General features: G+C 49.8%; 1 protein-coding gene across 8 annotated transcripts in view; it reads left to right on the forward strand.

The window, feature by feature from the left end:
• RPH3AL (rabphilin 3A like (without C2 domains)) overlaps positions 1-24,432 on the forward strand; it is a 137,066-nt gene that overhangs the window by 104,706 nt on the left and 7,928 nt on the right. For all 8 annotated transcript variants that reach the window (XM_061143035.1, XM_061143033.1, XM_061143034.1 and 5 more), the window contains one exon: positions 6,444-6,618. In XM_061143035.1, coding sequence (XP_060999018.1) covers positions 6,444-6,618 — 175 coding nt within the window. The remainder of the gene's footprint in view (positions 1-6,443; positions 6,619-24,432) is intronic.

Genomic DNA, 24,432 nt, shown 5'->3' on the forward strand with positions numbered 1-24,432 from the left:
CAGCTTGGCTAATACATCAGTGTCTGCAGTCAGCTTGGCCGTGAGCTGGAATCAGGATGAACGCCTGGAAGCAGAGCTCAGAGTGCCAAGCAGTGCACGGGGAGGATTTGAGGCTGAGGCCACCCACCACCCACCCCCCACCCCCCACCTCCTGCAAGTGCCATGGGGGCTGTGTGGGTCTTTCCTCCTTAAATGGCATTTCCGAGGCTGGGTGCTTTGCTGCCTTTATCACAGTGAGGAACAGAGCAGGACTCTGCAGAATCTCATGGCTTCTCTAGAAAGCAAAGGTTTGCCCCATCTGTGGCCCGAGACCTGGTGGTTGGGGGTTAATTTCCATGGAGTGCTCTTCCCAACACTGTTCTTGGGGAGGGGGTCAAGTGTTGATGCTTGACTGTGGGTGATGGGCTTGGATGCACAGAGCAGAAATCACGTGATGAAAAGCTACTTGGGTGTATTTTGTAGGGTTGGGGGGGCGGGGCAGTGAGGAAAGAGAAGGTGTGAGGACAGGCATGGGCTGGCGTTGAGGGAGGGGAGATGGTTGCTCAGAACTGGGATCCCCCACCCCTTACCAGTCCAGCTCTCCCGTGCAGAAGGCATTTTCCAAAACCTGGGCAGCGTCTTGAATGCACCTGTACATCGTGTGCCTCCCATGCCAGGTGATGCACCTGTGTGCTCTCACCTGACCCTCTACCTCCACCACCCCCGTTCCGGCCTGGAGGAATCAGAAAGTGCTGCTCCTCTAGCTGGTCCAGGATCCTCCGCCCGTCTGTCTGATCTCTGCCCATCTCAGTAGCACCAGCCTTCCACTGAGACTGCAGCATCAGCATGAGAGAAACAGACAGACTGAAGCCCTGTTACAGTGAACTGAACTCACCTGCCCACTAGACCCCAGGGAGGCCCTGCAGACCTGGCAGACTGGTAGGGCCATGGCCTCTGCTGAGCATAAATATTGGGGTGAATTGTATGAAATTCGCAAGGGTTTTTATAGGTCAAAAATGGTTGAATACAAAAAAAGTAGGTTGAATATCAACAGTTTCATGCAATTCAATCTAATATTTTGGATCCTATGCTCTTTATCCTGTTTTCCAAAAGAATTTGACTGATGAACGTTTTTCAAGTGGGTGGTAGGGTGGATCGTTGTAACAGGAAGTGAGGCTGATGGCGCGGGGCCTGCTGGCTGTGATGTGCCAGGGCAGGCAGGGGCAGCTGGGGCTGTGGGTCTCCCTGCTACTTGAGGAAAGACTGGGAGCACATGGCTGCCTTGTGCCCTGGAGGTCACGAGTCAGGAAGGTGCACGGCACGTCCTGCTAGGCACTCCCTGTTTATTCCTCTTAAAGATGAAGTGGTAAATCCACTTGATTAATTACAAGAACTTGGGTGAAACCCTCAGGCCACTTCCCCAGGAAGGCGCCAGACATTATGGATTAGGACAAGCTCCAGCGAGCAACCCATGTCTGCCAATTCAGTCATTCAGCCAGTGTATCATGTGTTCTAAGAGCTTGAAGGTCAATAGTGAGCAGAGGGGCCCTGGGCCTCCCCACTGAGTGGTAGACTTTTGTGAGAGACAGATAAAAATAAAGGGCCAGCCAAGGGACTTACCAGTCTGTCCAGTGGTTAAGACCCTGTGCTTCCAGGGCAGGGGGCACAGGTTTGATCCCTGATTGGGGATCAAACTAAGATTCCCACATGCCTCATGGTATAGACAAAATGTTAAATGAATAAAGGACTTGCCAGAAGGTGGAAGCAACCCAGTGTCCCATGATGGATGAGTGGATAAAGAAAGTGTGATATATACATAAAACAATATTATTCAGCCTCAAAAAGGAAGGAAGTCCCATACTGATGAACCCCGAGGACATTACGCTCAGTGAAATAAGCCAAATACTGTATGTACTTCAAAAAGACAAATACTGTATGATTCCACTTAATTCCTAGAAAGTAGAACAGTGGTCACCAGGCCCAGAGGGAGAAGGGAGTGGGGACTTGTTTCATGGGTCAAGTTTTTTAGTTCTGGAGACACGTGTGCCCCAGTGTTCATCACAGCACTGTTTATGATAGCCAGGACATAGAAGCAACCTAAATGTCCATCAGCAGATGAATGGATAAGAAAGCTGTGGTACATACACACAATGGAATATTACTTAGCCATTAAAAAGAATACATTTGAATCCATTCTAGTGAGGTGGATGAAACTGGAGCCTATTATACAGAGCAAAGTAAATCAGAAGGAAAAACACCAATACAGTATACTAATGCATATATATGGAATTTAGAAATGATGACCCTATATGCGAGACAGCAAAAGAGACACAGATGTAAAGAACAGACTGTTGGACTCTGTGGGAGAAGGTGAGGGTGGGATGATTTGAGAGAATAGAATTGAAACATGTATATTACCATATGTGAAATAGATCACCAGTCCAGGTTTGATGCATGAGACAAGTGCTCAGGGCTGGTGCACTGGGATGACCCTGAGGGATGGGATGGGGAGGGAGGTGGGAGGGAGGGTCAGGATGGGGAACACATGTACACCCATGGCTGATTCATGTGAATGTATGGCAAAAACTGCCACAATATTGTAAAGTAATTAGCCTCCAATTAAAATAAATTTTAAAAAATAGTTTTAGTTTTACAAGATAGAAAGAGTTTTGGAGATGGGCTACCCAACAGTATGAATGTCCTTAGCTTATTGAACTGTATACTTAGAAATGGTTTAGAGGGTCAATTTCCAGCATAGTGTGGGGTCCTGCCCCACTGGGGAACTGACTTTTCTTCCTGGAGGGCAGGCTGACAATATGTGTCATCTTAATGAACACACATCCTTTGACCCAGCAGTTCATCTCCTGGGAATACTTCCTAAGTCAGTAGCCGAAGCCTGTCTCTTGGGTGTGTCAGGGCGTTGGTTGCAGCTCAGTTCAGAAGCATGAAAAATAGGAAACAATTTAAGCATTCATCAATAGTGGGGCGGAGGGTGATTTAACTAAGTTTAATAAATATAAACCATAGTTTGATATAGAGACCATTACAATATTTATTAACACAGAACAACTGCTATGATATATAGTTAAGTATCATAGAATAGCATCTATGTGATTTATTCTTCCAAAAGAGGAAGGAAGGAAGGGGGAGGAGACTGAATTGGGTGTAAGAGAATTCACAGCCCAGTGTTAAGCAGGGCTCTGTCTGTGTGGCTGTCTTCATTATGCTCTCTTGTTATTGTCCGAGTTTTGCATATGCTGTGCTGCGTTTAGTTGCTAAGTCATGTCCGACTCTCTGCAACCCCATGGACTGTATCCTGCCAGGCTCCTCTATCCACGGGGATTCTCTGGGCAAGAATACTGGAGTGGGTTGCCATGCCCTTTTCCAGGGGATCTTCCCAACCCGGGGATAGAACCCAGGTCTCCCTCATTGAAGGCAGACTCTTTATCAGCTGAGCTACCAGTGAGTGAGTGAGTGAGTGAAAGTCATGTCTGAGTCTGCAACCCCATGGACTATGCAGTCCATGGAATTCTCCAGGCCAGAATACTGGAGTGGGTAGCCTTTCCCTTCTCCAGGAGACCTTCCCAATCCAGGGATCGAACCCAGGTATCCCGCATTGCAGGTGGATTCTTTATCAGCTGAGCCACAAGGGAAGCCCAAAAATACTGGAGTGGGTAGCCTGTCCTTTCTGCAGCAGATCTTCCTGTCCCAGAAGTCAAAGTGGGGTCACCTGCATTGCAGGGGGATTCTTTACCAATTGAGCTATGAGGGAAGACCCTAATTTTGTATGCTCTGTATGTATTTCTCAGGAATAATATAAATTAAAAAAAAGACAAAGCAGAACCATGGCTGTTTAGGGAGGCAGTGCAATGCAGGTCCTAAACCTGCCCAGACCCCACCGGTCACAGAGGGTCGCCTCACTCGGTCTCCCTGAGGCTCACACATGTGGAGGCAGTAGGTTGGGTACCAGGGGAGGGCAGGCAATGCCAGCATTGTTGGATACCCAGGCCTCCGCTTAGCAGAGGGAGGCCAGGTAAGCCCCTCGCCAGCTTCCCCATGGCATTTTGGGCTTGGGCACCTGGTCTCAGGAGCCACGCAGCAGCTCTGCAGGAACAGGGTGGCCTTGCCAGTGACTGTGTTTATCTCCTCTCTCTCTATGGCACTTCTCTGCCCTCTAAGCATCCAGACCCTTGGTGTCCATGGCGCTGATGAGTGACCTACTAAGGATTTAGCACTCACAACCACAATTTAGAGAGCCCCCACTGCACATCTTTAGACTGTTGAGATGAGACTGTAGGACCTCTGGTGTGATATAGAGGCCAACAGAATGGTGAACTGGCATTGGGCAAGTTGCTTGACTTGTCCAAGCCTCAGTTTTCCCATATGGAAAATGGGGATAATAATAGAGCGTCCTCAAGGAACCGTTATCACTGGATGCCTCTCGGAATGGGGGAGGAGACATTTTGATTTCACACTTTGTGAATTTTAGATCTTGTGCATACATTACCAATTCAAAGAAATAAATACATATTGTAGGAGAGCTGCGAGAGAATCAGAAAGGGTTTTCTAAGGTGGCTCCATGAAGCATTCATCCCACTAGATGGGTTCTGTGTTATTCAAGTGTAGTGTTAGTCGCTCAGTTATGTCTGACTCTCTGTGACCCCATGGACTGTAGCCCACCAGGCTCCTCCGTCCATGGGATCTTCTAGACAAAAATACTGGAGTGGGTTGCCATTTCCTCCTCCTGGGGATCTTCCTGACCCAGGGATTGAACCCCAGCCTCCTGCATTGCAGGCATATTCTTTACCATCTGAGCCACCAGGGAACAGAACATAACTTTATTATGCTATTCAAGAGCCACACCCAAACACAGGCCCTTCTACACTGGGAAGCTGGAAGGGAGGGCTCAGTGACTCGTGTCTGGGACAGGGTTTGGACTCCGTGGTCCTGAGTCTGTCACTCTGGAGCATAAGGAGGTGACTGCCATCTGTTTGGAAAAATAGGCACATGTCAATCCACAAGTGAACAGGAAGCGCTGTACCATGAAGTGCGACAGTTACGGTTATGTAGACCCATCACTAGGATTGAGTTTCTGTAGGAAAACTTGCTGGGTAGGTTCCACTGGGAAGCACTGCATCTCCTTTTGCCCTATTGGAGATCATTGTGCACATTTGTATGTTAAAGGCTCTGAGAAGTCCTGCGGTAACAGCTTGGTTTAATTGAATGCTTCCCACTGTACAGTATGGGGTACGTGATCAGGGACTCTTCTTTATTTTGTTCTTTTTTTTCCTTTTTTTTGGCCCAGACCCTGCTAACATCACACAGAAGCAGGGTGGTGCAGAGGGTCAGGGAGTGGGAAACACTGTCCTCTAGAGAATGAGGGCAGACTCTGGTCTTCTGATTTTTTTTTATTATTATTATTTATTTCTGACTGCACCGGGCTAACAATGCTGTGAACAGGCTTTCTCTAGTTGTGGCGAGCGGGGGCTCCTCCCTCGTTGCAGTGCTCGGGCTTCTCATTGCGGTGGCTTCTCTTGCAGAGCGCAGGCTCTAGGTGTGCAGGCTCAGTAGTTACGGCATGTGGGATCTTTCTGGACCGGGGATTGAACCCATGTCCCCTGCATTGGCAGGCGGATTCTGGACCACCTGGGAAGTCCTGGTCTTCTGATGTGAAATTGTCCCTCTTGAGTAGGAGACTTGGTCCCCTGGTTGCACGTCCCTCAGATGAGAAGAGGGGGGTGACCGTGAGGGTCGTGGACACCATGTCTGTCGAGCGGCTGCTCCGTGCCTGGGCCCAGGTTGTGGGGATTTACATTCACACATGAGCCTGATCCTCTTGGCCGCCCCAGGAGCCAGCGCTGCTCCTGCCTCCCACCTACCAAAGATGAAACTGGGAGTGGTGGGGGGGGGGGGGGGGCGGGAGGTCGATGCGTCCAGATCTCCCGGCTGCGGGGCAACAGATCTAGGATTCAATCCCAGCACGGCTGCTCTGACCCCCTCAAGGTTCCTCTTCTCGGAAAAGGTCACGGCCTTCCTTCACCCACTCCTACTCTTCTTACAAATGCCCTGAAGGCATTTCCTTCATCAGGAAAGAGATTACGGAGCACTTGATGTTTTCTGAAGCAGATGTTAAGGGTTCCGGGACCTCACCTCAGTCTCTGCCCTGAATTCTAATCTGTGGCTCACTCTGAGCTCTGGCCTGTCTGTGCCCTGCATAGGGATGACTGCCTCCCAAGAAGCTCTCCAAGACCACGGCCAATACCAGGCTGTGGCCAGCCCAGCTTTTCCTTCCGCCTCTTGTGTCTCTGCCCAGAATCTCGAAGGAAGGGTGGGGAGGGCAGGAGGGAGGCAATGGCTTCTTGCACACCATCTGGGAGGGAGGGCTGGCTCGGGGGCGGGGGGCGCATGTCACAGGGAGAGCTGCTCTGTATCCTGTGCTCTGAGCCGATGTCTCCCCACACCAGGTCTGGAAGAGGTCAGGGGCCTGGTTCTACAAAGGGATCCCCAAGTTCATCCTGCCCCTGAAGACCCCCGGCCAGGCCGATCACCCCTCCTTCCGACCGTTGCCTGTGGAGCCAGCAGGGCAAGAGCCCAGAAGCACTGAGACCAGCCGCGTCTATACCTGGGCCCGAGGGAGAGGTAAGGTCCCCATCACCCCCCTCCCGGGATGGCAGCCAACATTCGGCTCATCAACCTGCCGAGCGCTGCCTCGGGCGCCGGCAGTGCCCGCCACACCCCCACGCAGCCCACACTGGTCTGTCCCTCTCTGTGCCCTCGGCTCTATCTGCACCACGTGGGCAGCTGGACCTCAGCAGGGTGCTTGCTTCCAGTGGGAGGGGCCCCTGTGGGCCGTGTCACAACCAAGCACAAATTTGGGGGCAGGGCTGCTGTGAGCAGCGCTATGGGTGTGTGAAGAAATGTGATGTCAATTGAGGTTTCTTGCAAAGGATGAAAATGCCTCTTTCTAAGGCAGATGTGTACCATCTCTTCTCATCACTTGTCTTATGTCTCAGAAAAAGGGGCTCCTTGGCTTCCCTGGTCCTGACAAGCAAACAGATAGTGTGCCAGGGCCCCTTGGTGTTCATGGTGGCCAGCTGAAGCGGGTGTGCCCTAAGTGGCCACCATCAGAAGGGGAAATGGCCACCAACACGGGTCATGACAACAGTGCCAAGCATGGTGGATGGCTCTCTACTGCTTGCATGATGTTTTAGTGTTTGCAATTTTATTTTCAAAGCTCTTGGTCTCACAACAGGCTCCTGAAGTGGACAGGGCAGCTATTTTGTAGCCCCTATTTCGTAGATGAGTAGCCTGAAGCCCAGAGAAGGGGAGGAATTTTCTCAGATGGGTGTGGCAAAGTTGGGAAGAAAGGTGAGGTCCTGCCCTTAGGGCTCTGGCTCTTTGTGGCTGGAGGGTCTGAGGTCCTACAGGAGACACGGTGGCCAGAGGGATGAGGGCTGATCCTGACCCTGGGGGGCGATGGACCCAAGTTAGTGGACGTGGCAGCTGCTTTTGAGTAGCTCCCGAACATCTCTGTCTTTGGATTATGACGTGGCATTTATCTTCATATCGTTTGGACTTTGATTGTCTTGTTACAAAAGTAAGGCATGTTTGTTATACAATTTTGAGAGTTGTCATATGGTATAATTTACAAGGTAAAAGTGCCCTGGAGGTCAGCCCTTCCAGACATAATCAGCATTAACAGCTTAGCCTCTGTTCTCCAGACATTTTTTTATCGGCATCACTTGGTTTTTTGCAGCCTGCCCTCCTGGCTAATTCTCCTGGACTCTGTTTGCATTTTTAATTCCCATGAGTTGGCCTTCCCTGCCATCACTGCCCATTGCTGCCACAGATGAGTCTTGATGGGGACCACGGCGAGTGCAGGTGGAGCCTGGGCAGGCAGAGGGCGGCCAGAGAGGCGTTCCTTTCCCACCCTCAGCACTGGGGCTTTCTCCTGCCCCAGCCGGTCTATGTCCCTCAGACCAAGGGAAGAGACATGGCTATGGAGAGTGCAGGCCTGGAATGTAGCTTCCCATAGCTTGAGAAGAGGCCTTGAGACCTTACCCCAAAGGGGCCTCTCTGTCCTCTCTGCTCCAGCCCTGGTGTGGCACATACGTGCACACGCACACACAAACACACACATCCCTGGGGAAGGGCAAGACCTTCTCTTATCTTCTCAGCCACACAGACACACAGATGGCCTTTTAATTATGTGGGCGAGGAGGCCAGCGGCCCACACACTTGGATCTGGCATCCCTTATTAACTGAGTTTGCAGCGAAGCCAGGCCAGGCAACGTGGAGGTCACCCCTCTACCCCAATATGAACTTGGTCTCCCTCTGCAGACCAGGTAAGAAACCCCCCAGGCTCCCAGACCATAAGGGCATAGGCAAGTGGCTTCTGCTTGCCACCTGCAGCCCCATCGTCAGTGATGCTGGGTGCCAGGCAGCAGGCTGGGGCCAGAGCTGCAGTCTGTGGTCCAGATTGGAGCCTGTCTGCTAAGCCTGGTCTTCGTAGCACCCAGGCTTCCCTGTCCTTCACCACCTCCCAGAGTATGCTCAGATTCATGTCCATTGAGTCCATGATGCCATCCAACTGTCTCATCCTCTTTCGATCCCTTCTCCTTTTGCCCTCAAACTTTCCCAGCATCAGGGTCTTTGGCTCCTTGCGTCAGGTGGCCAAAGTATTGGAGCTTCAGCTTCAGTATCAGTCCTTCCAATGAATATTCAGGGTTGCTTTCCTTGAGGATTACTAGTTTGATCTCCTTGCTGTCTAAGGGACTCTCAAGAGTCTTCTCCAGCACCACAGTTTGAAAGCATCAATTCTTTGGAGACACTTGGAGGTGGTGAAAACCACCTTGCCCTGCTGAGGCAGCCCTCTTCCGGGGCTCTTGTCTCTGGGGTCCCCAAAGACAGCATCCCCTCCCGCCCCACAGTCCCTGTTCCCTGATGTGGAGGCTCATGGTGACACCAGCTCCCTCTCTCTGACCCTCCCTCCCTAACACTCTCTTCTGTCTGTCTGTCTCTCTGCTTTTGGACTAGTACACTTATGTCTCCCCCACCCCAGTGCACTTCACTTGGAGGAGAAAGGGGAATCGATAGACAGAAGCCATGAACTTTGCAGTCTACAGAGCAGTCAAGTGAAATGTATTGATGTTTCTGAGGCAGGTTCCTTTTCTTCCTCCTTCAAATTTTCTTTGTTAATTTTTAAATACATGAGCAGACCTGATATATTTTTAACAAGTGTAAACAATTCAAAAGTCGATGAAAAATTAAAATCTGTTCTGCCTGCCATCATCTCCAAATCCCTTTCTCCCTGTCCCTACCAGCATATACTTGCTATAGGGTTATTTTTTGTTTTGTTTTTAACAACAAAAATAGGCTCTTACCCATAACTCTGAAAATTGGTTTTTTTTTTGTCACTTAAAAGAATATCATGGGCATCCCTCCAGGTCAACAGATATAGATTTTACTGTATCCTTTTTAATGGCTGAATAAAATCCCATCATATTATATATTGTGATTTAATTATTCACCTATTTATGGGCATTCAGATGATTTCTGGCTTTTTGCCTCTGCAAGCAATACTGAAACATTCTTATGTGTGTACAATGCTTCTATTTCCATGGGGCAGGTTTCCCAAAACAGATTGTGTGTTTTAATTCTCAATAGACATTACCAAACTATATTCTGAAGATGATAGCCTTTTGTGCTCATTTATACCTGCATCCTTGCCTGCCATAAATATTATTGGTGTTTATCATTTTGACCAGTATACTAGATGAAAAATGATATTGCATTTTTAAACTTTCTACATTTGACTGTCTCTTCATAGCTTTATTATTTATTGATATTTAGGCTTCCTTTTTTTAAAATTGGCTGTTTAAACTCATCACTCATTTTTTATTATGTTGTTTATTTCCTCTTACTGATTTGTATTAATAGATATTAATTATATATTAAATGAGTTGCAAATATTTTTCTCCTTGACTTTACATTTTGTTTGGCTTTAGTCTTTACTTATAGCATTTTGCATTTTTTTCATTCTTTTTTAAATTTATTTTTATTTTTTAAATTTTTTTAAATTAAAAAAAATTTTTTTTTAATTGGAGGATAGTTGCTTTACAGTGTTCCTACCTTACATTGATATGAATCAGCCATGTCCCCTCCCTCTTCAGCATCCCTCCCACCTCCCACCCCATCCCACCCCTCTAGGTTGTCACAGAGGACTGGGTCAAGCTCCCTTCCTCATACAGTGAATTCCCACTGGCTGTCTTTGTATATGGTAATGTAGATGTTTCAATACTACTGTCTCAATTCATCCCACCCTCCCCTTCCTCTGCTGAGTCCACAAGTTTGCTCTCTATGTCTGCATTTCTATTGCTGCCCTACAAATAAGTTCATCAGTACCATTTTTCTAGATTCCATATATATTGCATTTTACCATTTAAAACCAATTTCTTTTCATTTTTGTGAAGTCAAGTATGTCTTTTTTTTCTTTCTTTGTGGCTCATAGGTTTTCTATCTTATTCTTAAATGTCTTTCTCTCTAAGGTTAAAAAAAATTGCTAAATAAAAAGTTTAAATAAGGTGAGAATAAAAAGATATACTTAAATATGACAAAAATTACCCAAGAAGCAGAAATGTAGCACCAAGTATCAAATTAACTGATAAAGCACTGAAGCCATGTTCTATCAAAGAACAAGTCAAAAATACCTCGATCATCACCCTCATTCAACAGTATTTTGTAGTATTTAACTAAAGTAATAAGGTTAACTAAAGAAAATAAAATTACTTGTTACTATTGGAAAAGAAAACATTCTTGGGAATTCCCTGGTGATTCAGTGGTTAGGACTCCTCAGTTCGACTTCAGGGGGCATGGGTTCGATCCTGGTTGGGGAACTAAGATCCTGCAGGTACAGGGTGCAGCCAAAAAAGAGAAAAAATTATCTTATTTGTAGATGATGTGATTGTATACAAGAAAACCAAGATAATCTACAAAAACAACCCACTAGCATTAATAAGACAACTGGAAAGTGACAGGATAGAAAGTAAATCAAAGTTTACACCAAACTATTGTGCAACTGTAGGTGTAAACTATTTGCTGTAAAAATCAACAATTTTAAACTATACTTATTAGAAGTAAAAATGGAAAAATCCATTCATAATTGGGACAAAAATTGTAAAATGTCAAGAAACAAATTTTTAAAGACTATAGCTCAAACATAGAGAAAATTACAGAATCTTATCGAAGGCCATAGAGTGGAATATTACTAAACCTTAAAAAAGAATGAGATAATGACATTTGCAGCAGAATGGATGGACTTAGAGATTATCATTCTAAATGAAGTCAGACAAATATCTTACAACATCACTTATATGTAGAATCTAAAAATGGTGCAAGTAAACTTATTTACAAAACAGAATGGACTCACAGACATAGAAAACAAACTTAGACTCTCAGAAACAGACATAAAAAACAAACTTATGGTTCCCAGAGGGGAAAAGGTGGGGAGGGATCATTTGGGGATTTGGGTTTAACAAATACACGCTGCTATCTCTTACCTCCTTTTCCGGCCAACTGCCATCTCCATGGTCCACCTAGACACTTTGCTGTGTTCTGTCTGCCTTACTAAAGCCAGCAGGCACCTTCCACCACCTCCTCCACCCCCATGGGTCTGGTGGCCAACAGGACCTTTGCTTGCAGTCCCTCGGGACTTACTTGCATACTTTAAAAGCTGCTACCTGAGGTCTGCCTTCCAATCAGCCTGAATCTTGGTGCTCACGAATCCTCTCCATTGGAGCACTAACAGGTCTTGGCACGCCCTCAAACACTGGGAGCTACTGAAAATAAAATAAGCTCCTTGGATAATCACAAGGTTTGCGAGAGAAGCAAGAGGTAGGACTGGATTGGCACTGGTGTTCGTCTCCTACCTGGGGCCTTCAGGATAAATAGATAAACAAGGACCTACTATATAGCACAGTTGTAACAACCGATAATGGAAAAGAGTCTGAAAAAGTATATATAATCACTTTGCTATATACCTGAAACATTGTAAGTCAACTATACTTCAACTTTTTAAAGAGTTACTATAAGCAAAAGGTAGATTACTATAATCAAGAGAAACAGTATGGTATTGTTACCAGAATAAATAGAATATCTATTTTATATAGATAAGTGGATCAGAATAGAAAAATAATAGAGCTAAGGATGTATGGAAGCTGAAGATAGGTAGCTTTTCACTTCAGTGAGAAAATAACTGGTTTATTTAACAAGCAGGGTGAGCATAATTAGATTCCCATCCCATTCTGTGTGTACCCAGAAACACACTGCAGACAGATTAAAGGTCTAAATGTTAAAAATAACACAAAGGATGTGTCAGAGAAAGATATGAAGTGTTTCTTTCCTCTGTGTTAAACTCAGAGCTGGTAGAGCGCTGTGCCTCAGGGACAGGTGGGCTGACTCCCTGAGATCGCTACGCTCTCCCTCCTCTGGACACTGGGTGTTGCTTTTGGTCAAGGATCTGCCTGCAGAACCCCTTGGTAAGCCCCATACAGGCTTACTCATAGCAGGACGTTCATCCTTTCTCCAAGATGGGATGGGAAACAGTGTGTCCTGAGTTCCCCCTGTGACTGGCCCTGGGTCTAACCTGGCTGTCTCTGGGGGCAGGGCTCCACCCTCCCACCCAATCAGTCCAGCTGGGATGTGGGCACCATGCTACTTTCCCTTGGCAGGTCGTTGCTCCAAGCTTATGGCGGCAATAAAATATAGTCAGTTTTTGTGCATCCCAGGCCCCTCTGTTTCTCTGTGAAATATAATATATAAATGGTAGAAATGGTACTGTGGGCTCTTGGGTCTTAATCCCTTTAGAGTTGGGCCACATCTTTTGAAGGTTTCTTTCCTTTCAACTGGATTCTCACTTTTGGGCAACGTATGGAAAGATATTTGCTGGGAATGGGGATATTAATGTGGCATATTTGGGAAATAAGGGGTTACTTTCTTTTTTTCTTGTATACTGGAAAGCTTAGAGGAAGCAGCTGAGACTTTGGTTCAGCAGCTCAGTTATGTCAGGACAGATGTCTTTATCATTCTTGCTCTTTCCCTCATGGTCATAAGATGGTTGCTACAGTTCCAGCCATCACTATAAAGAAAAGAAAAAAGTTCAAAGAAGAGGCTAGAAAATTAAGCTTTTTGCTTCTGCAGCCTTGCATCACAATAGAAGCAGGCTGGTTGGTACTTGTGCTAGAGGAGCCTCATTCCCTATAGATGGAGAGCTGAATTGATCTGACCGAAGTCATTAAGTGTGGCCATTTTTCTCAGACAGGATTTTGTACCTCTCTACCTCCAGTGCTAGGATACTTAATGTGATGGGGCTTATTGTCTTCATCCCCCAGTGTGTGACTGGGAGACAGCATTGCCCTGGGTCTGCTCTGTGGTTGGTCTGCCCACCTTTGCCAGCAGTGGCTGTACGCACCTGAGATGGGGTGGGGATGGGGCTGAAGCCCCAAGGAAGTCAATGTTTGTCGCTCAGTCATGTCTAACTCTTCACTAGCCCATGGACTGTAGCCTGCCAGGCTCCTCTGTCCATAGGGTTCTCCAGGCAAGAATACTGGAGTGGGTTGCTATGCCCTCCTCCAGGGGATCTTCTTGACCCAGGGATCAAACCTGGGTCTTTTGCTTTGGAGGCAGATTCTTTACCCTTTGAGCCACCAGGGAAGCCAAGTCTCCAGTCCATACAGTGCTTGCTCCGAGGGTTTTTTAGGATGTGTGTGCTTTTCTAAGATAGGGGCTGGAGAGCCAAGATTCCTAGGGCACCAACCCCTGGATCAGTGAGGTTCTGCTGTGTTCACCTCTTAGGGATCCTGGGGCCGGGGTCCAATCACCTAACGCTTTTATCACTTCTCTATGGCCTGGCCAGGTCAGGGTGGCCTTTCCACTCTGCCTTCCTCCCTAAACCCCGAAAAGCCCCAGCTGAGCACAAGCAGGTGCCTGAGCTCCCAGTAGCCACAGGGCAAACTCACTTTCCCCTCCCTGCTGAGGCCTGGGTCACAATCCCTCCCAGGACCCTCCGCAAGAGCCCTCCCACCCCCTCCCCATCATCCCTCTGAGCAGAGCACAGGCTTCCTGGATGGAATTGAACAGAATAACACATGGGTTCCCTTCAAGGTCTGTTCTGGAAAAGTATATTGAGCTTCAGATTTGTTCCAGTTGGGTAGTTTTAAGAAAAATCAGTTTCCTTATCACTTCATTGGTTTGCTAGACTTTAAACAAATTTTTTTAGGATTCTAAACTGTGTTCTGTGTTTGCGGTCCAGTGAAAGCAAGCTTTGGGGTTGTTTGGGTTGAGTGGTCTGATTCAGCTCAACCACAAATGTTTTGCCTGGGGCCACCCTTCCTGAATGACCCCTCAGCCAATCTTTCCACCCTCTCGCCACCATCTCCTGGCCCCCTGGAGAAGCCGAGTCATGAATGCTGTGTTGGCCTCAGCCAGGGCTCCTTGACTCACGGCCATTATCTCCTCTGATGCTCAGAACAGCCTGTGGGGCAGTTATGGACGTGAAATTGACTCTGAGTGATGGATGAGGAGGGGGACATCTGCCCAAGGTCACATGGGCTCCAGGTTCCTAAGTCCTGGCCCACACTCCTGCCACATTCACTGGCTTTTCCCTCTTGGACTTGGTTCGAGGGCTTTGGGTTGCTAAGAACAGACAACAAAGGACAGCTCAAGTCAGGGGTTGCTGGCAGGCTGCTGAGGAAGGTCTTCCAGAAGCAGGGGTGGACAGGAAGGCCTTTCCAGGCCTGTGGTGCTGGGGCTCAGAGTAGCAGCTGCCTCTGCTTCTCAGGGAACTCTGAGATCAGCTCCATTCCCCAGCCTCTGCTCGCCCCAGTTGGACACAACTGCAAGTCTGCACACCCTTCAGTCTCAGCCTCTGCTCCCACTCTCAGGACCCCATGTCCTCACTTGCGGAGGATGTGATTGGCCCAGCTCCCTTCTGCTCAGGCTGCTGTTTATGCATCTAGCCTGTATCCCATCAGGTATTATAGATGGTGTGGCCAGTGAGGCCCAATTTGAGGCTGTTTTCCCCACAAGCAGAGCTGGAACAGAGCAGGGGGAAATTTATTTCTGTTGCTCAATAGCCATTGAACCACAGAGTTGGATGTTTTATATCTTACAGGATAGTGAGCTCCTTGTCACTGGGAGCATTCAAACAGAGGCTGGATATTTTACTAGGGACACTATAGCTCAGACACTAGGAGAAGCTTACTGTAGGCTTGTTACTATGTATGCAGAGTTATGCCCCCATGTTGTAACCGGGACTGGGAGAATGGAGACACAGTCTATGGCCCAAGATCAAGGCAGCCACTCCGCTTTGAACTTGAGACCTCTGTCTCGTTAACACAGAGCTGTAGCCAGCTGAGCTAATAAACAGTTTCGTGGCAGCCGTTTTTCCATCAAACGCATATGCTGTTTCCTGACTTCTTAACGCAGCATGCTATTTATACCAGTAGATCCATTCATTCTTAATGAGACACGGTTGTGGATTGTAAAATGTTTTATTTTCAGACAGGATTGCTCACTGCCCAGAGCCAGTTGTTGCTATGCTGCCTTCCTTCTTTCTCTGTTCCTGAGAAATTAGCATTTTGGAAGCCCTGTTCCTGAGAAATTAGCATTTTGGAAGCTCCTTGGGGGCGCTTAACTGCCCTCTCCCAACCCCCCAATCATCCACAGTGTTTCCCCAGCAGATTCAGGACTTGCCATTTCTGTCACATCAGCCTGGACATGGTGCATGGACTCCCTGCAGCCTTCAGAGCAGCTGGGAATGCATGTTGTGTGCAGGGGGGTGGGGGAGGCAGGCTGGCCGAGGCTCAGAGAAGCAGGCAGAGCAGAGCAGGAGGGCTTCTGTGCTCAGAGGCGAGGTGCCATCTGTCCTGGGAGGCTTGGACATTTGCTGGTGTTGTAGGTCGCAAACTGGTGGAACAGTGACTCCCCCTGACTCACTGCTTTAAATTCATTGACAACATTTTTTAAAAGGTAGAGAATTCTCATTAAAAAGAATATAGAGTTCTGGCTTCTTGTTTTGACAATCAGAAGGTCTGGCCATACTGCTCCTCCCTGGATAAATTGGACAGGCTAAGTGGCAACCTCCCCTTCACAGAGACCCTGCGGTCTCTGGTTTGCCACAGTCCCCACCCCTCCCTATTGTCTCTCTTGATTTTTTTTTTTTTTTTAAAAGATATTTGGTGCTGTTCTTTTGTTTTTTAATTGCTGCACTGGGTCTTCATTGCTGCATGTGGGCTTTCTAATTAGAGATAGGAGTAGGTGGGCTTCTCATTGTGGGGCTTCTCTTGTTGCAGAGCACAGGCTCTGGGCGTGCGGGCTCGGTAGTTGTGTCTTGCTGGTTCTAGGGCAGGTGGGGGCAGGATTCAGGAGCTGTGGTACCTGGGCTTCGTGGTTACGGCTCTCAGGCTCTAGAGCACAAGCTCAGTAGTTGTGGTGCACAGACTTAGTTGCTACACAGCATGTGGGATCTTCCCGGACCAGGGATCGAACCTGTGTCCCCTGCATGGGCAGGCGGATTCTCATCCACTGTGCCACCAGGGAAGTCCATCTATCATGCTCTTTGATCCTCGCCCTTGCTGGGCTAATCCGAAGAAAGTGAAATAGTTCTTGTTTCTACATCCCTGTGAAAGTGAGAGAATGGAAGTTAGACCTGTGGCCAAACAAAGCGGGCACACATCTCCGTAGAAGTGGAGCGTTCTCATATCCAGCCCACCTCACTCGCTGCCCCTTCACCTGACCAGAGGAAGGCAGGAGCCTGACCAGGTGGTATCTGTGGGTCCCTCCTTCTGATCGGACTCCACAAATCCTACCCACAGTGGTCCTGTGGCTTCTGTGGACCCACCACTGTCGCCCCCAGGGCCTCATCAATAAGAACTTTAGAGGTCAGGCATTGCAGAGCCCCTGTGGGTTTTTTTTTTTTTGGGGGGGGGGGTGCGGTGAGATTGTTTCTTTTGTTTTCCCTGCTCAGTCATGTCCAAGTCCTTTTCAACCCCATGGACTGTAGCCCACCAGGCTCCTCTGTCCATGGGATTTTCCAGGCAAGAATACTGGAGTGGGTCGCCATTCCCTTCTCCAGGGGATCTTCAAGACCCAGGGATCATGTTGTTGTTTAATTTGGCTGCATCTTGTCTTAGTTGTGGTGCACCGGATCTCCGATCTTCCTTGCATCGTGAGAAATCTTCATTCCAGCACGTGGAATCTAGTTCCCCAACCAGGGATCAAAGCCGGGCCCCCTGCATTGGGAGCACAGAGTCTTAACCACTGGACCACCAGGGAAGTCCCAAGCTCCTGTGTCTTAATGGGGTCAGAAAACTTTACTTCTTGGAAGTCCTTCTTCCTCCCTAGGCCTTGGTTTCCCTATGAGTAGGATGGGGCGAGGTGGGGGGGCCAGGACAGAGTCTGCTCTTGCAGCTTTCCTATGTCACTGTCCTAAATGCAGGGGAATGAGAGTCTGTGCAGAGATTTCCAGCAGGTGGTACACCATCTCTCAGACTATATATTGAAGCTGTCTCTCCCAGAAAGACCAGCCCCATCTCAGCAGTGGCCACACAGACACACATACACACACACACACACATGCATACACACATGTGCGTGCCCACACACACAGTCCTGCTATGTGCGGCCTGTGAAATCCCATTACACTCGCCCAGCACCCCCTGCCTTGCCGCCACCCCCACCCCGCACGCCGCACTCCTGGTAAACAGTCACTAAATGCCTGCGAACTTCCTCGCGGTGCTGTGCCCAGCGTCGTCTCTCCTGCTTCATCATCACCTTCCCTGTCTCCCTTCGTTTGACACCCTGCCTGGGTTCTAGCATTCTGGGGAGTTGGATGGGCCAGGGATTTTTTCATGTATGAAGATAATAGAAACCACTAGATATACGCGGACAGATATGAGCTAGAAAGGGCTGTTCAGAGAGGAGAGGAGAGAGAGGCTGCCTTTGAATAATCTCAGAAGGGCGCTGTGTGTCCAGCCCGGCCCTCTTGACAGCCATTGACCCAGGTCTTCATGGTGTAGGTCTGAGGTTTGGGTCCAGAAAATAAATTAAAAAGGCCTGGCTGGACAGTCCTGTGTGTGGCTCCCACTAGGCGTTTGGGGACAGGAACACCATCTGTGCCATCGGGGGCAGGAGAAGCGGGGTGTGGGGCTAGGTCTCCTAAGCCCACTGAGGACCTCGCTGGGGCAAACACGGGCAGTTGGCGTTCTGGGCAGCCGTGGTTCCTCAAGGCTCAGATGAAGGCCTGGGCGCCGTGGGCCTGTGGGCAAAAGAGGCAGGTCTCAGGCCTCAGCTGCCGTGGACTGCAGCCCATGCTGGGTTTTGTGTATTCGTGTGATCACCGCCCCCCACCCCAACCCCGCCGCCAACACATGTACTAGAGGTACTACTAATGTCCCATTTCACAGAAGAGGAAATTAAGGCTTGGAGGGGTCAGATAACTTGCCTTGTAACCTTGGCATGGGCAGAACAAGAAATCCCCATGGTGTTCAGGAAACTCTGCCCTTTTCCTAAGTCTCAGGGTAACAGAGGCCCTGGCCTCATCTTACGTGGCTGTGTTTTGAAAGATAAGCCTATGTGTTACTAATTTGTCTTGACCTTCAGAGTCCTCGGTGATGCCAAACGCTAGCTCGGTGCAGGGTCCATCCCCAGAGCAGGATCCCCGAGCAGCCAGGAGCCACCATTGTTCCCACTGCTGCGCCCCGCCCCGGCCTCTGCAGCCCTCTGGGCTGTCCTGGATGTCCTCGCTGGCCAGGGGCTTGATTTCCCAAGAGCAGGAGGCCCTCATTAGCCACACCACAGAAGTCAGGGGCATGGGTGTCGTTTCTAATTTGTCCGAACCCGATGACAGCCTCAGCTGATTTGATGACTCCAGCTGCAAGGTGGGGCCCTGGGACTCCTTGCCGCACCCCTCCCCCACCCCCCGGCTCCCCCTGCCGCCGACAGTCCCCATCTGAGCTGAACTGGGAGAGCAGGGCCCAGCCCCAGCCCGGGCAGCCTGGCTCTAACTGAGCAGATGTCCTCAGCAGCTGCTGCTGCTGTGTAGTCACTAAGTCGTGCCCGACTCCTTTTCGAATCCATGGACTGCAGCCCGCCAGGCTCCTCTGTCCATGGGATTCTCCAGGTAAGAATACTGGAGTGGATTGCCATTTCTTTCTCCAGGGATCTTCCCAACCCAGAGATCGAACCCATGTGTTCTGCTTGGCAGGCAGACTCTTTACCACTGAGCCACCTGGGAAGCCCTGGATGACCACATAATTCTTGCCAAGTGCAGTAAAGCGCTCCCCTCTCCAGCTGCTCACCTGTCTTGCCGTGTGAACCTACAGCTTAATTCTACTCACTCTCGTTTTCTTGGCCTTTGGGGACCTGGGTGAAGAGAATAAATCTGGGCCCGCCTGCCTCATCTGACTCCAATAAAACCCTCGGACATAACAGGGCTGGCTGCGCTCGGCTCCGCCACCCTCTCCCCAGGCCCCCTGTCCATCACGGGGTGGAGGCCAGCCCCACGAATGGGGCTGGTTGAATTCTTCTTGCTAGTCCAGCCTCAGCAGCAGAAGCAGGGAGCGTCTGTCTGCCTAGTGATCTCCATACAGCAAAGCGGGGCTGGACTGCCCCTGCCTCAGTTGCCCCTGGGGTCCACGTGGAGTCTGGGCAAAGCTGATAGCCCGTCCCACACCCGGGATGAGGTCAGATGCCATGGGCCTCGCAGGGGCCTCGGTTCTAGGATGAGGGGACCTGAGGGACACACCCTGAGGCCAGACTCAGGGGATGTGCCAGACAGAGACCCAGAGACAGGTGGACAGAGAGGTGGGGTAACGGGAGAGTGAGAGCAACCGACCAAAATGGGAAGTGGGACCGGGACCAACGCAGTGGACTGAGAACAGTGGGGACACAGAGCCCCGCAAGAGAGGGAAGGACGAGAGGCCAGCAGAGAGAGGGTTTTTTTTAAACCATCAGCAAGAGAGGCACAAAGAGATGAAGTCAGAGACACACAGAGACATAAAGAAGGACAGAGAGCACTGACGTCATGGAGTGGATGAGGCACATTTTATATCCCGGCAGAGGAGCCGGCAGGAGGTACGCACCCACTTTGCTGCATCTCTGCCATAAATCAGAAGCAATAACCTGCCAAAGGGGAATAGTGCAGAGCACACCCAAACCAGACCAGCCCCTCGTCCTCTAAGTGCCTGAGTCTGGAACCTTCCTTTTAAGCCTGTCCTGGCCCCAGAGAAGCCCACCACCCGGCCTTTGCCTTTCCTGTTCTCTGTCAGGGGTGCCTGGCACACCCCAGTCCCAGCATCTCTACCTGCCAAAATCATGCTCATCGTTAAATTCCACCTCTTCCAGGAAGCTCTCCCTGACTTCTTCTTTCCCCGAACACTCTCCACCCCTGCTCCAGAGTAGTGGTATCGTGTTCTCTCTGGCAGAATCTGTTCTTATCTTCCATCTGTCCACTTCCCCCTTCTCTCTGGAGTGCCTCCAGCCAGGACAAGACCACAGGATGTCAATGCTGGCGACCACATCTCTATCGATTGGAGGATTCTTCTTCATTATCCGGTGCCTCCTGTCTGGCTGCAGGCCCCAAGGAGGGAGTTCATTAAAATCAATGGCAAATGAATAAACAAGCACAAGAAACCCTCCACTCCCCACTCTCAGTTCCTGGCCTGGCCTGGGCCATCCCAGCTGAAGTCCTGGGGGCAGCCTAGAAGGGGAATCAAGGAAGCAGGTCCCACAGCCTCACCCTCCCTCCGTGGTGGTCCTGCGACTATCCCCACCTCTGAGGGGGAGGAAATGAGGCCCAGGGTGATCAGGCAGCTGGCAAAGGAGGGTCGTCTGGATCTCCAGACTCCAGGCCAGGATGGAGGGAGGGAGGTTGACTCTGAGGCTCTCTGGCTCCACTCAGCCCATCCTTAGGACAGGCCCCCTGGGCTTGAGGCTATTTTTCTTTCTTCCTTTCAGATCCCTACTCTCTAAGGCCCTGGGGGAAGTTTCCAAAGCAAAGGGAGAACCTATCCTTGGGTCTTGGGTTTGGAAGAAGAGAAGGTTTTGCGTGAACAGTGCGCTCCGCTCCCCAGAGCCCACTCATTCTGTGTCCATGGCAACCGGCCTCCGACAGCCCCCCTCTATTAGTCCATCCCTGGCTCCGGCTGAGGCCACTGTCGCCTGTCACCTGGCTTGTCCCACCCAAGTGTCCTTTGGGGAAGGGAGGCACCTGCTTGGTTGAATGCCCAGCCCCAGCTGGCTGGCCACCACCTCGCTGACCTCCATCCATCCTGCTGTCTCCATGAGGTGCCGTGTCCTCTCCTGGGGAGGATTTTTCAGAAAGCAGTCAACAAGTACTTACCGAGTGCCCGCTTGGCCCAGGGCCCAGCACTGGGGGCTGAGGAAAGGAGGCAGACGCCGATTAAGATGTGGCCCTGCCCTGAAGGGGTTTCTGGTAGAGCTGGGCAAGTCAAGGCAGGCATCTGTAGGAAAAATAGTGCAATGCCAGAGGGTGTGTGAGAGGGACCAGCAGGTGTAGGGAGAGCAGGGTTGGAGGCTGTCTTCCATCCTTGGGCAAGAGAAACTTCCCAACACAGGCACGATTTGGGTCGGTTCCTAGAGGATGAATTGGAATCTCATTTTGAAAAATATCTATAGACTCATATAGTTTTTTTTAAATATTTATTTATGTGGCTGTGCTGGGTCTTAATTGCAGGACTGGAATCGTTAGTTGCAGCATATGGGATCTTGGAGCAAACGCCGGGAGATGGTGAAGGACAGGGAAGCCTGGCGTGCTGCTGTCCATGGGGTCGCAGAGAGCCAGACATGACCGAGCGAATGTACAACAGCAATGTATTTATTTATTTGGCTGCCCCAGGCCTTAGTTGCGGCCTGCCAGCTCTTGGTTGTGGCATATGAGATCTAGATCCCTGACCAGGGGTTGAACCCAGACCTCCTGCACTGGGAGCAAGGCGTCTTAGCCACTGGACCACCAGGGAAGTCCCTTGAATAGCTTTTTAAACTTTCAATGCATTACGTCCTACTTCATCTTATTTTACTGTCATCGTTGTTATTGTCTCCACTGTACAGATGAGAAGATTGAGGTTCAGAGAGATTAAGGTATTTGTCCAGAAGTGTCCAAAGCAGAGCTCGTATTCAACCCTAGATGTTGGGAGTGAACTAGGTGTTTTTCTCACCCACGTGGCAGCTCCTGCCCGATGGGAAGAGGCATGTTGAAGGGACTGAGGATGACCTGGCTTGCCTGCAGGGGCCCAGAGCCCTTGGGATAAGCCCAGACCAAGGGATGCCCTTCATCCTGAGTGCGGAGGAAAGAACAGAGATTCCAGCCTCAGATAGTCCTGGGTTCCAGTCCAGCTCAGCCTCCAAACAGACTCTGAAGGTACCAATGCCTTCAATGTCTCATGAAGCACAACTTGGAAATCTGAGTTCCCCTAGGAGAGGAGCGTCCACCCCCCTGAGGTTGACCTGGGCATCAAACATGCTGAGTCCAGAGGCCATCCCCATGCCAGATGGTGTGGGCCATGAGTTCAGAATGCCCCCCAAATAAAATAGTTCATTTATCAAGCATCTGCCATGTGCCAGACACTGCCTGTGTTATTTCTGCTAATGCTCACAACAACTCAGGGAAGGATCCATGGTTGGCCGTTTCATAGGTGAGCCTGCCGAGCAGAGAGGTGAAGGAACTGGCCCAGAGTCACACCGCTGGCAAGTGGCAGAGCCAGGACACTGTCTTTCTGACTCAGAGCCAGTGCCTCTTCACCACCCCCACACCTCCCTCCTGCTGCCGCCAAACAGAGCCCCAGACGTGGGAGGCATCTTGGTGGGGTTTCGGGCTGCGAGCCTGGCCCCACTTGCGGGTGGCACAGCCATCACCTGTCCCTGTGGGGACATCTTTTCGACTCTTCTCTGCAGCCACGCCAGCCTGGTGGGCTGGGTAAGGCTAATTGGGGATGTCTCTGCATTCTCCGGGGCCTTATCTTTCCTTTACAATAAAAGTTGGGTTTTTTTTTTTGTTTTTAGTGTGCAAAATTTTCCACCATCTGCTTTGCCTTGGCAGAATGTTTGCTGAAAATATCTCTTCCTCTCTAATTCCCATAATTTCTGGGGGCTTTGGGAGCCTCCAAGCAGAGCAGCAGCAACTCACAAGGGCCTCCCAAGCTCACAGGCTGCTGGTTGTCCTTGTGCCAGGCAGGCGAATGTCGTGTGGCCCAGAAATCACATCCCCCCACCTCTCAGCCAGGAAGGGGCACTGGGATCTCTCCACTGATGGAACAAAGCTGACCAGAAGTTGAATCCTAGGATTCAAGACCCAGAGTATCTAGGCTGTCTAGGTTGGCCTGTTTTTGTGTGTGGTGAAGCCCTGAGAGGTGTCCCCAGGGTCACAAAGAGAGAGGGTGGCAGATCAGAGCCAGGAAACAGTTCCCCTAAATCCTAGTGCAGGGCTATGAGGTCAAGTAGCCAGCATCCTGCCTGTCCCCCAGACCATTGCAGGCAAGGTTTCTCCACAAGTCAGCAGCTGCCACACATGTTCTTTGCAGCAGTTGGAAAAGACTTTCCAAAAGGGAAGACTTCCCCCCACCTTCATGTACCAAAACTCTTGAGTTTCCATGGTGACAATCAAATTGCAAATCCATCCAAGAGGGAAAAAAATCACCCAGAGAAGTGAGCGTGGCTGGCGCTGGTGCTGTCCACTGCTGAGGATGAGAGCCAGGCAGAGTGGGGCAGCCCTGCTGGGGCATGATGGGAAAATCTCAGGGATGCCAGGTCCCCAAGCAAGTGGTCCAGGGGCCCAGGACACTACAGCAGGGGGGCCTCTTCCCTGCTCCTCCCTGCCTCCTGGCAGAGTTCCAGTGAATCCACTTGGTGACACCTCCTTCTTGGGGAAGCTATCAAGACAGTCTTCTCCCTGGTGTTTTCCCATTTTCAACCTGAAAAATCAAGCATGGGCAGAATACAAGCACTTGTCACCAACCAGGCCATCCTAGACTCAGCCTTTGGGGAATTAGAGGTAAAAAATCAGCCTTCAGACACACAGAGTGTTTTGAGGATGGAGGAGCAAGGGCCAAAAGATTTATGAGTCTAAAAGCTTTGTTAATAGACCTGGAAGATTTACGATTGCAGCTGCCGTGTAGAGAGAGGTGGCAACAGCAATCGAATGGCAAATTAACCAAGGTTTGGGTTTTACAGCGATATTTGGAGGGGGAGGAAGAAGAAAAACTTCTTCCTTTGCTGCTGGAGGAGAATTGAGGTAAACGGCGTTTGCGTTGGGCAATGTCCAGGGATGTTCTCCACATTGTCTCTTCAGCATCTTTCTTTCCCAGTGACAGTAAGTGCCAAGGCCAGGTGTCAACACTGCTGACTTCCTTGGGCTTATTCCTTTCAAGTGAGGTTTATTAG

The sequence above is a fragment of the Dama dama genome, chromosome 5 (assembly GCF_033118175.1).
Source record: "Dama dama isolate Ldn47 chromosome 5, ASM3311817v1, whole genome shotgun sequence".
Lineage (NCBI taxonomy): Eukaryota > Metazoa > Chordata > Mammalia > Artiodactyla > Cervidae > Dama > Dama dama.